General features: G+C 42.1%; 2 protein-coding genes and 1 pseudogene across 3 annotated transcripts in view; 2 read left to right on the top strand and 1 right to left on the bottom strand.

The window, feature by feature from the left end:
* The window catches only part of LOC108648060 (chemokine-like receptor 1), a 164593-nt gene that overhangs the window by 13594 nt on the left and 138228 nt on the right, over nucleotides 1–12771 (bottom strand). The window lies entirely within an intron of this gene.
* Nucleotides 1612–5883, top strand: LOC116412271 (probable G-protein coupled receptor 33). Its single transcript, XM_031906137.1, has 2 exons — nucleotides 1612–1780; nucleotides 3842–5883. Exon 2 carries the CDS (start codon nucleotides 3848–3850, stop codon nucleotides 4898–4900), a length of 1053 nt encoding a protein of 350 aa, XP_031761997.1. The 5' UTR covers nucleotides 1612–1780; nucleotides 3842–3847; the 3' UTR covers nucleotides 4901–5883.
* On the top strand, nucleotides 11248–12125 carry LOC116412388 (annotated as a pseudogene).

Below are 12771 nucleotides of genomic sequence, written 5' to 3'. Positions count from 1 at the left end.
GGGGCCCAAAAGTGACTTCACAAGGGTCCAAGTTCATCATGCGTTACTATATGTAGGGACCCATAGGGTTAACATGCCCCTATGGCTTTAAACCCTACTACTTCCTAGTTTATGCTGTTAACAAACTGTTTAGCAAAGGGGTGGGTCTTCCTTTTTGGCTGCCTTTGTGTCTCAGGGGGAAGGTCCACAGAGCCTGGGATCAACAGGGCCCCAGTAAAGCCATTTCAACCCTAGAGTACCCATCTATACTCTGGAGAAGTCGGGGGACAGGAACCCCGTGAATGGGGACCAGTTAGACAGTTACACTCAGTAGAGCACTTTCTAGGAAAGTGAGGTAGTGTAGGATAAGGAAGCAAGAGCAGTTTCTGGCTCCAACCAGGAGGTTAGCTGGAAGTATTCTTCCCTACAGGCAATGTTGCCTTAGCCTAGGGCCACGGTTAAGACGCAGGATACAGGCTAATACCTAAACCCTGATCCATAGTTGGCTATAGGACTCTTTAAAGTTAAAGGTATTCAACCTGATGACTGAGGTATCGATCTAGACTGCCCTCCACAGTGGTGCAGAGCTGACCAGGTGCCTTTACCCTGCCCAGACTCGAAAAGAGGTCGGATAAACCGGTGGCATCCTCTCTTGCTGTCCTCAGAGTGCTACTATCATTATCCGCATTTGTGGGTATGAACTTACCCTGTGCACTAATTGTCTTTGACAATAAACCAAGTTATTATTTGTTCAATATCAAGAACCTTCTGGGGTCCATTATTTGCTATTTTACTCTACACACATCATCAGTGAGTTGTAGTTACACTACACCCCAGGATATTTCTACTTAGCGAAAGCCCATCTGAAGGATAGAGTCCTATGTACCCCATGATCTTAACCCATTCTAGCTGGCGCTGCCTGTTTTTACAGCCAAATAGGGGTTAGGTTACACACACACATATATATATTTATCTTACAAGGTTTCAATAAAATTGTAACCTCACAGAACAATAGTTTTTTGGCTGCCGGGGTCAGTGACCCCCATTTGAAAGCTGGAAAGAGCCAGAAGAAGAAGGGAAATAACAAAAAAAAAAAAAAAATCTTCAGAACATGCTTTTAGATTGTAAGCTCTTTTGGGCAGAGCCCTCTTTACCTCTTGTATTAGTTATTGGTAGTTTTGGAGTTTTTTTGTATTTTTAATGATACACCCATTTATTGTACAATGCGCCAGAGTATGTTGGCATTTTCTAAATACATGTTAATACTAGAGACGCACCCAATTGCGGCTTTTTTTAAGGATTGTCGCCGCGCACAGCGGTTTTTAACCCCTTCCGATCCTAATCAGCATATGCTATTTAGGATTCGGATTTGGTTTGGGATTCGGGCAAATCCTGGGTGGGTTCAGGGGTTCAGCCGAACCCAAAAAAATGCGTTCGGTGCATCCCTAGTTAATTTTACTACTACTACTCCAAATAATAATTGCCGCAAAGGCTCAGGAATTCAATTAAACAACCCTATCAGCTATGTAATTACCTTAAAGCAAACTGCCCCTTCCTACTAAACTGTGTGGCAGGATGTGTAGCAATATCTCTGTGGTTTGAGTTGCCACATTTCCACATATTCATAAACATGTAAGTTCTGAACATTTCCCAGAAGAAGGCATACATATCATGCCCATGCAGAGGGGTAACGGGGCTGAAGAATAAAGGAAGGAAACTACCTTGAAGCACCAGATCACTAGGAAATCCTCACACTGCAATAACACAAGCATCACCCCTGGATCTCCTGGTTTGTTACAAGGTAGGGCAGCGCAATATTAGCCTGGAACATAATATTTGTAATTGGATAGAGAACTGGCGGAAGGATAGATTACACAGAGTTTTGGTAAATGGAACATTTTCTAATTGGGCCAGTGTGGTTAGTGGAGTACCGCAGGGGTCAGTCCTTGGGCCTTTGCTTTTTAACTTGTTTATTAATGACCTGGAGGTGGGCATAGACAGTACTGTTTCTATTTTTGCTGATGACACTAAATTGTGCAAAACTATAAGTTCCATGCAGGATGTGCCGCTTTGCAGAGCGATTTGGCTAAACTGGGAAACTGGGCAGCAAACTGGGAAATGAGGTTCAATGTGGATAAGTGCAAAGTTATGCCCTTTGGTAGAAATAATATAAACGTGAACTATCTACTGAATGGTAGTGTGTTGGGGGGTTTCCTTAATGGAGAAGGATCTGGGGGTTTTTGTAGATCACAAGTTGTCTAATTCCAGGCAGTGTCATTCTGTGGCTACTAAAGCAAATAAAGTGCTGTCTTGTATAAAAAGGGCATTGACTCAAGGGATGAAAACATAATTTTGCCCCTTTATAGGTCCCTGGTAAGGCCTCACCGTGAGTATGGGGGGCAGTTTTGGGCTCCAGTCCTTAAGAAGGATATTAATGAGCTGGAGAGAGTGCAGAGACTGCAACTAAACTGGTAAAGGGGATGGAAGGGTTAAACTATGAGGTTAGACTGTCAGGGTTGGGGTTGTTCATTTTTACACTGTTCCTTTAATGTTACAATGAGCACAGTGACTCTCAGCAAGACATTTATGAAGGTGCTAAAACCTCAGTAGACTCAGGGGCCGATGCTTTATGAACATTTTTACGACTAAAAAAAAACCAATAATAATACTGTCAGTTACTCAAGTTTATTTCTTTCCATTGTAGTAATATTAGTGGCTTCATAATTCAGAGGGGTGTTAAACCTCGAGCTACTGCTGAGCTCTAACATCCCATAGAACATAATTGAATTCTGGAGGTCAAAGGAGAAAGAAAGGCATAATCACTGGGTGGTGTTAGCCAGCCTCCATTGGTTAGACCCTCTCTAACTCAATAATGTCCCGTTTGAGCACTGGAGACCAAAACTGAACAGCATATTCTAGATGGGGCCTTACCAGCGCTCTGTAAAGGGGAAGAATAACCCCCTCCTCCCGTGAATCTATACCCCTTTTAATACAGCTCAAAACCCTGTTTGCCCTTGCAGCTGCTGCCTGGCATTGCTTGCTACAGCCAAGTTTAATATCTACAAGGACTCCAAGGTCCTTCTCCATTATGGATTTGCCTAGTGCAGTCCCATTAAGGGTATAAGTGGCTGCAAATTTTAATTTATCCACATTAAATCTCATCTGCCACTTAGCTGCCCAGATTGCCAGTTGGTCAAGATCCTGCTGCAGGGATGTCACATCCTGGATAGAATTGACTGGTCTGCAGAGTTTTGTGCCATCTGCAAACACTGATACATTACTTATAATACCCTCCCCTAAGTCATTTATGAACAAGTTAAACAAAAGTGGACCCAGTACAGAACCCTGAGGGACCCCACTGAGGTGGGGGAGAATGTTATCAAATGCTTTGGCAAAATCCAAATAGATTATATCTACTGCCCCCCCCCCCCCACTGTTCAGCTTCTTACTCACCTCATGACCTGTCCTTCATAAAGCCATGCACTTGTACCAGCTGGTACTTCTAGCCTACCCAGTACCCTGCACAGCGCATAACTATTCTGCCTACAATGTATCAGTAGGGGGACATACCATGTCTACAAGCAAAGAGTAAAATAGACTATAAGTGACATTCTGCCCATGTCCTAGACAAGCTTATTAGCAGTGGTGCCTTTCTCTACCAGTGCCAAAAGTTGCCACTCTTTGGCCAAAGTTACTGTAGTTAAGTTGGCCACTCACAGTGGGCATATTGGGGAAAGATCCATGACATCGCCAAATAAGCCAACTTTTTAGTGTATGGCCTCCTTTAGTCTAGTGATGGGATTTTTTTCTGTTTATTTTTATATAAAATATCTTTTACATGTTTTAATTTTTGTTTTTCTAGTTTGAAATGTCTGGGGTGAAAGAAGCGGAATTTAACACGAACGCAACTACTGGAATGGGCTACACATCAATCCCAGCAGCCATGGTTTTAGCTTCAGTGTTCTTATTTGTGGCCCTGCTGGTCGGACTGGTTGTGAATTCCCTTTACCTCTGGGTCCTCAGATTCAGGATGCGCAGGAGCATCAACACCACTTGGTTCCTCCATTTAATTTTATCCTATTTCCTTTCTACATTCACAATGCCTTTCTTTGCAGTGTCTTTGCTAATGTTTCCCCACTGGCCGTTTGGAGACCTCCTGTGTAAATTAACCGATTATCTACTTAATGTATGTACGTATACATGTGTTTTCCTTTTCACAGTAATCAGCCTTGATCGCTACAGTTTAGTCTTTCACCCAGTCTGGTACAGAGGACACATGAATAATCGCTATGCATCTGCCATCTGCATTTGTATTTGGGGGGTGGCCATTTTGTTTAACTTCCCATATTTAGCATTTAGCCAGACACACCTGCTGGAAGACAATAAAACTTCCATATGCATTGATTATATACTTTCCATGTCAATCTGGCCAAAGTCAGCAACACAACTGAAATGGGTCATGTTCAGCTTTCATGTAATATTGAGCTTCCCACTGCCATTTGCTGTAATGACAGTTTGCTATGTCAGAATTGCTCTCAGGATGAAGAAGGGAAACCTGGCCAGATCAACTAAATCTTACAAGGTCATGTTTATTACTGTAGCATCTTTCTTTGTATCCTGGCTCCCCTATCCTTTATGGTATGGAATGATCGGCAGAATCGATGAATCCACTTCGAATATACTAATGGCCCTTGCCATATGCGTGTCCTGCATGAGTTATTGCTTTACTCCACTATTATATCTCTTTATTGCAGAGAACTTCAAGAAAACAATACAGAAGTCTGTACTGTTGCTCATTGAGTCGGTATTTAATGAAACGTTCAACTCATTCAACAGAAGTTTTGAGTTAAAACCAGAGGCCCCTCCCAGCTCTGCTTCAAAGATAGGAACGAGGGAGGAGCCACTTGAAGAAATACAGTAAATGTGGATGTAGATTTACTGATGTGATGGAATGAATGCAAACCAACGTACCAGGCAACCCAATCTACCGCAAACACTTCATCAAACTGACTGCAAATACATTTCGACTAGTTGTGAAGATAATTATGCTCCTGTGGAATGTACAAGCTCCCCAGATCTAATCCCAACTAGCTTTTTGGCTGCCCCTCCCAGCTATGGTTTAGACTCTTCAGGGGACCACAGCAACACAGCTTTTAGAGCTTCTTTTAGAGCTTCTTACTGCTGGGTTTGGCACCTACTATAAGACCTCAGTAGGTCAATAGTACTACCTAGTTAATATAAAAGAAACATATGCTCATAAGCCAAAGTTTGTTGAAACCTCACCCATTGTATAGATGGGCCCGGGTGCTCATGCCTCAGACCTTCAGCTTGAGGGAGCTTTTCAGGAAATCGAAAATACACGAAAGCAGGCACTCCGGAATTAAATGAAATAATTCAGCAGTAGCTCAGAAAATGAAGTAAAATCTAACACACAATGCTACAAGCCTTACGCGTTTCGTACCTATATGGTACTTAATCATAGGCTAAATGAGAAATCACAGACAACAAGTATTTAAAGCAAAATTAGCCAATGGCTGTACAAGAAAAATCAACCAATCACAACATGTTGAGGTGACAATCAAAGCTTAGACAGGTACAAAATGCGTAAGGCTTGTAGCATTATGCGTTAGTTAAATAAATTACTTTGATTTTACTTCATTTTCTGAGCTACTGCTGAATTCTTTCATCTAATTCCGGAGTGCCTGCTTTTGTGTTTTTTTGGATTTCCTGAATAGTGCTACCTAGCCAAGTTCCAAGGGCTCACGTATGTCCGCAGGTGCAGTTCCCACAATTTCCTTGCAGTCAGTTCCACATAAACCACTTTCATTAAAGATACTTGCATCAAAATGCGTTTCTGTATAGTTGGGTTTGGCGCCACTCAGTCCTTCCTGCAGAGTGTGCATACATACAGTATACAGTATCTCATATTCTAAAACAGGGGTGTCAAACTCAATCACATAAGGGGGCCGAAATCTAAAACACAGGCTAAGTTGCGGGCTGAATTTTTTATTAATATACTTAGTAGGATATTAAGGGGTATATTTATCACAATGTGTAAAAAGTGGAGTAAGACATTACCGGTGATGTTGCTCATAGCAGCCAATAGATGCTTTGCTACTGTTGAAATCTGATTACTGATTGGATGCCTTGGGCAACATTACTGGTAATGCTTTACTCCACTTTTTACACAGCATGATAAATATACCCCTTAGTCTTAGTTACTATGTGAGGAAAATGGAAATTGATCAGGCTGGATGGTCAGACACACTCACCAAGGGCCACATAAAACAGCCAGGAGTGCCGGATTTGGCCCCCGGGCCTTGTGTTTGACATATATGTTCTAAAAGATTGTAAATGAATTTAGTGGGTTGCCTTTATTTCCCCATTAAGGATTAAACCAAAGGGAGAGCAGTAGTCCCGAATTATAGGGTAATTATGGTAAGCTTTATCAGAAAGGTCTATGTAATTGCAGCCATAAGCACTCACAGAGTCCTCTATCAAAAGAAACACAGAATTTCTTGCCTCCTTTTGTGAATACATGTACTTTGGTATCCGAGGTTTCAACATGAAATCATATATTCATATACTCTGAGGCTTAGCATATTATACTACATTTTACAACGTATCTCTATTTTGTAACTGCTAACTGCAAGGCTTGACATCCCATAATAGTTGTTTTTCCCAAATAGCACCCTAGCACGGCTTGCACCTTGCAAGTTACATGTTATAAAAATCAACTTTATCTTATCTGCTCACGGACGCATCCCATACTCCTGTGTACTCCTCGCGTTACTGCGTTGGTCGTCCTTGAAGTTGTGGGGGTCTCTTTCTATTTGTTATAATACAGTCCTTTGTATTTGCACATACACAAAAGGCTATAAACGCTATGAGCACGCAGAAATAAACTGAACAAGTTTGAGCTGCCTTGGTGGTTGCGTCCTTCTTGTTCCCGTATATACGTCTCTGTCCTGGCAGGAGAGCGCCCACCGGTCCCTACATTTGCAGTGAGCGGTCAGGAACCCTAACAGATTCCTCTCTCAGAAAAACCCTTCATTCCTGGGGCCTGAGTCTATTAGCAGTAAAATGCCCAAATTACTTTGCTTCTCCATTAAAGCAACACTGTTGTCCCTTAGTATCCCCAGTAATCCACCAGAGAACCCTATCTGGCCTCTATACACTGCTGTAGCTCTGCACTGGTCCATGAATAACATGGTGGCTGACCAATGCATTTTGTTATAAGCAGCATGGTACCTCCAGTTCTCGCCATTAACTACGTTATTATTCAGCCTCCAGTACCTTCCCTCAGGGGGACTCACACACCCTCTTTTATGGGCCTAACCCAATGGTACCGGCTTGGCCAGTTGATCTTTACTGGGACCCTCCAAACACTTTCCCAGGCATTAGGTTTCATGCACACCTGGATCCTTTCTCTACCAACCTTCCACTTGTGGGGTACCTGGCAGGGGTACTAACCCTTTCTTACTTCTGGTGGGGCACAGGCTTGCCTTTCTAGCTGTCCTCTGTGCCTCTCATCCCTAGGATGAGTTATGTCACAAGATGTCTAATTTGACAGTTTCCTTTGGGACCAGTGTTTTCCTTTTATATCCTTTGGCCCCCCCATCGTTTCTTGAATTTTCCAAGGAAGACTCCTTTTCTCCCACTGCCTCTGGTGGTGACTTGTAGTAATAGCACTCTTTTACATTAAAGGAATACTGTCATGGGAAAACATGTCAAAACCCATCAGTTAATAGAGCTTCTCCAGCAGAATCCTGCATTGTAATCTGTTTTTCCCATGGGGCTAGCCATATTCTTCATTTCCCAGGGTGCCTCAGCCATGTGACCTGTGCTCTGATAAACTTCAGTCACACTTTACTGCTGCGCTGCAAGTTGGAGTGATATCACCCCCCTCACCCCCAGCAGCCAATCAGCAGAACAATGGGAAGGGAGCAAGATAGCAGCTCCCAGTAGGTATCAGAATAGCACTCAACAGTAAGAAATCCAAGTCCCGCTTGGGACTCCTCCAGTTACATGGGAGTAGGAGAAACAATAGTTTAGCTGAAAGCAGTTCTAATGTGTAGTGCTGGCTCCTTCTGAAAGCTCAGACACAGGCACACTTTACTGCTGTGCTGCAAGTAGGAGTGATATCCCCCCTCCCCCCCAGCAGCCAATCAGCAGAACAATGGGAAGGAGGGAGCAAGATAGCAGCTCCCAGTAGGTATCAGAATAGCACTCAATAGTAAGAAATCCAAGTCCGGCTTGGGACTCCCCTAGTTACATGGGAGTAGGAGAAACAATAGGTTAGCTGAAAGCAGTTCTAATGTGTAGCACTGGCTGAAAGCTCAGACTCAGGCACAATGCACTGAGATGGCGCCTACACACCAATATTACAACTAAAAATACATTTGTTGGTTCAAGAATAAAAGGTTAAATTGCAGAGGGAATTATTTGCTGTGTAACAGTGTCCTTTAGAAATAAAAGTGCCCCATAAAAATCACAACAATACCCCTTTTACAAAACTCTCTGCTACAATCTAAAGGTAAAAAACATACATTACGTACAAATTACCTTTTAACTTTTTTTAAAACTTCTTACACGACCATTAGTTTAGTATTATATATACACCCATTTTCCTTTGTTTCCCAACCTCTGAAGCTCCCCAAACCCTTTCCCAGTTTACCCCAATCTTCCCCTGCCCGTCTATTATGGCCTTACCCCGATCTTTTTTGTGATGAGTTGATGAATTTTTGTTGCCAGGCATGGATTTGCAGAGAATTTCCTCATTTCACCATTGGCGAATTGTTTTGCAAAACTTCAGCGAAAATTTGGCACAAAAATTTTTGTCACACATCAAAAATTAGCCATGGTCATGTCAAAAAAGGCGCTTTAGCAACAAAACGGGCGAGGTTGTGTCAAATTAGTCATGGTTATGTTAAAAAAAAGTTGTGCTAGACAAAAAAGTCATGTGTTGAATGTGCTTCGCAAATTAAGAAAATAAAGGGTTATTGCACTAATTATTCTTCCCTTTCCATCCCCAACTCTTGGTCTTTCCCTTCTTTTCCCTCCCATTATTTTAGATAAGTTGTATTATTCCTACATAATAGCTCAATGACGACCACAAGTCCAGTGTTGTTTATTCTCAATGCAGCATTAGTCCCACCGTCCCAACGTCATTGCAGCTGAGTGCAGCAGTGTGATTATATCTAATTGGTCAAAACAAGTGAGATTCAGACAAGCTGAGACGATGGACGCACTGGAGCTAAGCACAGCTATAAGGGAGTGCAAGGGGCGCCTATAGGGACTCCATGTTGTTCAGCTGAAGGCAGGTTGTTATGGGTAAGAGCCGGCTGAATTTTATTAACAGCACTTTGTATTGACCGCCCCTTCCTGCTGAACAGTGTGATAGGACGTGCAACAGTATCTCTGTGGTTTTCACACCAATAAACATAAAAGTTCTGTACATTTTCCAGCAGAATGAATAAATATCATGCCTTAGGGGCGTGTTTACTAAGATTGGAGATAAATATCTCTGGTGATGTTGCCCATAGCAACCAATCAGCAATAAGATTTGAACAGTCACCAACAAGTTAGAAATCAAAGCAAAGACCTAATTGGTTGCAACAGGCAACATCACCGGTGATATTTATCCCCTTTCTTAGTAAACATACCTCCTACTAATGCTATCTGCAGAGGGGTAACGGGGCTGAAGAATAAAGGAAGGTGTAAACTACCTTGAAGCACCAGATCACTAGGAAATCCTCACACCGCAATACCCACACAAGCATCACCCCAGGATCTCCTGGTTTGTTACAAGGTAGGGCAGTGCAATTGCCCCCAGGGCTTTCTGCTATTCTGCACTGATTATAAGGTAACAGTATAGAATGAGCAAAGGTATATGGAGACACATTCCTTACAGACCTAATTACAAGAGACTTTGCTCATAGTTATTCTGTATGCTGGAGATGTAGCACCAATGCTGGGCTGGCTCTAATGCTAGACGTTGTTACAATTATTCTTTATTGCTAATCTTTAGACTGGGGCCCTCTCCTATTCATTATTTTGACTATGAAGCCCAAATACAAATTGTTTTTGAATGTTTCCGTCTACATCATGCTTAATGTTATTTTCCCTTAAGTGCTACATGCATCAGAGTAAGTGTTATTAGGGACGAGCACAGCAAAAACCTCAGTAGACTCAGGGGCCGATGCTTTATGAGCATTGTTATGAAAAAAAAACACATTTATGATGCTGTCTTAGTTATCTCAGCATCTTTTTTTCTACTGCAATAATATTAGTGGCTAAACGATTCAGAGGGGTGTTAGACCTCAGTGCTGCTGCTGAGCTCTAACATCCCAAAGAACAGAGTGGTGTTCTATAATATGGAGGTTAAAGGAGAATTAAAAGCAAAATTACTGCGTGGTATTAGGCAGCCCCCATTGGTTATAATATCTTACCTTAGAACTTGGATCGGTGCTCTTTTTTAGTGGAATTCAAAAAAGCCCTTTTATCTCGGATAGCTACCTCTCTTAAAGGAACAGTTTATATAAAGAAAGTTGCTGCTCTTTCTAGACTACCCAGTACCCTGGACAGCGCATAACTATTCTGCCCCTGTAGGGGGACATACCATGTCTACAAGCAAAGAGTAAAATAGACTATAAGTGACATCCTGCCCATGTCCTAGACAAGCTTATTAGCAGTGATGCCTTTATCTACCAGTGCCAAAAGTGGCCAAAGTTAGTTAAGTTGGCCATTCATGGTGGACGTATTGGAGAAAGATCTGCAACACTGCCAAATGAGTGGATCTTTTAGGGCAGGGATCCCCAACCTTTATTACTTGTGAGCCACAGTCAAATGTAAAAAGACTTGGGGAGCAACACAAGCACCATAAAAGTTAATGGAGGAGCCAAATAAGGGCTGTGATTGGCTATTAGGGGCCTCTATGCACCCTATCAGCTTACAGGGGCTTTATTTGGTAGGAAATCTTGTTTTTATTCAACCAAAACTTGCCCCCAAGTCAGGAATTCAAAAATAACTCCCTGGTTTGGGGGCACTGAGAGCAACATCCAAGGGGTTGGGGAGCAAAATGTTACCCTGAGCCACTGGTTGGGGATCACTTTTTTAGTGTATGGTCAGCTTTAGACAAGTGATATACGATGGTGAGATTATTGTTGGTTAATGGAATTCTTGGGATTTTTTTTCCGTTTATTTTCATATAAAATATCGTTTACACGTTTAAATTTTTCTTTCCTCCTATAGTTTGAAACGTCTGGGATGACAGAACCAGAGTTTCACACAAACACGACTACTGGAATGGGCTACATGTCAATCCCGGCAGCCAATGTTTTAGCCACAGTGGCCTTACTTGTGGCCCTGCTGGTCGGACTGGTTGTGAACTCCCTTTACCTCTGGGTCCTCAGATTCAGGATGCGCAGGAGCATCAACACCACTTGGTTTTTCCATTTGATTTTAGCCAATGTGTTTTTTACATTCATAATGCCATTCATTGCAGTGCATCTGTTAATGCTTCCCCACTGGGCGTTTGGAACCCTCCTATGTAAAGTAATCAGTTCTCTGATTTCTGTATGTATGTACAGTATACATCTGTTTTCTCTCTCACAGTAATCAGCCTTGATCGCTACAGTTTAGTGTTTCACCCAGTCTGGTACAGAGGACACATGAATAATCGCTATGCATCTGCCATCTGCTTTTGTATTTGGGGGTCAGCCATTTTGTTTAGCTCCCTATACTTTGCATTTCGCCAGACACACCTGCTGGAGGACAATAGAACGACCATTTGCTACAATGATTATACACTTTCTGGGTCAGTCCTGCAAAAGTCAGCAACACAACTGAGATGGGTCATGTTCAGCTTTCGTCTAATATTGGGCTTCCTACTGCCATTTGCTGTAATGACAGTTTGCTATGTCAGAATTGCTCTCAGGATGAAGAAGGGAAACCTGGCCAGATCAACTAAACCTTACAAGATCATGTTTATATCTGTAGCATCTTTCTTTGTATCCTGGTTCCCCTATCATTTATGGTATGGAATGACCGCTAAGGGCAGCAGATTCCAAAAATCCACTTCAGATATACTAATGGTCCTTGCCATATGCGTGGCCTACAGGGGACCACACCACCCCACCTTTTAGAGCTTCTTACCATTTCCTAAACTTGTACTGATGGGTTTGGCATCTACTATAAGACCTCAGTGGGTGAATAGTACTACCTAGCCAAGTTCAAATAAGGTGCAGTTCCCACAATTTCCTTGCAGTCAGTTCCACATAAACCACAAACCATCATGTGATTTTTAGGATTCAGATTTGGTTAGGCCAGGAGCATAGATTCGGCTGAATCATGCTGAAAAAGTCTGAATCCTGGCTGAAATACCGAACTGAATCCTGGATTTGGTACAGACCTATTTGGATGGGTTGAACTTGATGGTCTTTTATCTAGTATAAATAAATCTAAAGCAACTGGACTTGTTAAGTAATCATTGAAGACGTTTGTACTGAAGAAACTGCTCGGATGAGTAGTGAAACATCTTCAATGATTACTTAACAAGTCCAGTTGCTTTAGATTTATTTATACTAGATATACCATGACCTGGATGAATGAAAATCTTCATAGTCATCTTGATGGACTTTGGTCTTTTTTCAACCCTATGTAACTTAATGTAACTATGAGAGTAAAGATTGCCTCTGTCAAATACCCACTACATCTATTTTCAGAAATATGATGTTATGTGTTTCTTTAAACCATTCTATACATTTTTTACCCCTGCCCCTTTCCAGTTTA

Source organism: Xenopus tropicalis, chromosome 7 (assembly GCF_000004195.4).
Source record: "Xenopus tropicalis strain Nigerian chromosome 7, UCB_Xtro_10.0, whole genome shotgun sequence".
Classification (NCBI taxonomy): domain Eukaryota; kingdom Metazoa; phylum Chordata; class Amphibia; order Anura; family Pipidae; genus Xenopus; species Xenopus tropicalis.
The sequence above is the reverse complement of the archived record's forward strand: the minus strand, read 5'-3'. Positions and strand labels throughout refer to the sequence as shown.

Bases quoted from the DNA above. Each gene is read 5' to 3' on its own strand.
- LOC116412271 (XM_031906137.1), top strand. From the start codon at position 3,848: ATGTCTGGGGTGAAAGAAGCGGAATTTAACACGAACGCAACTACTGGA.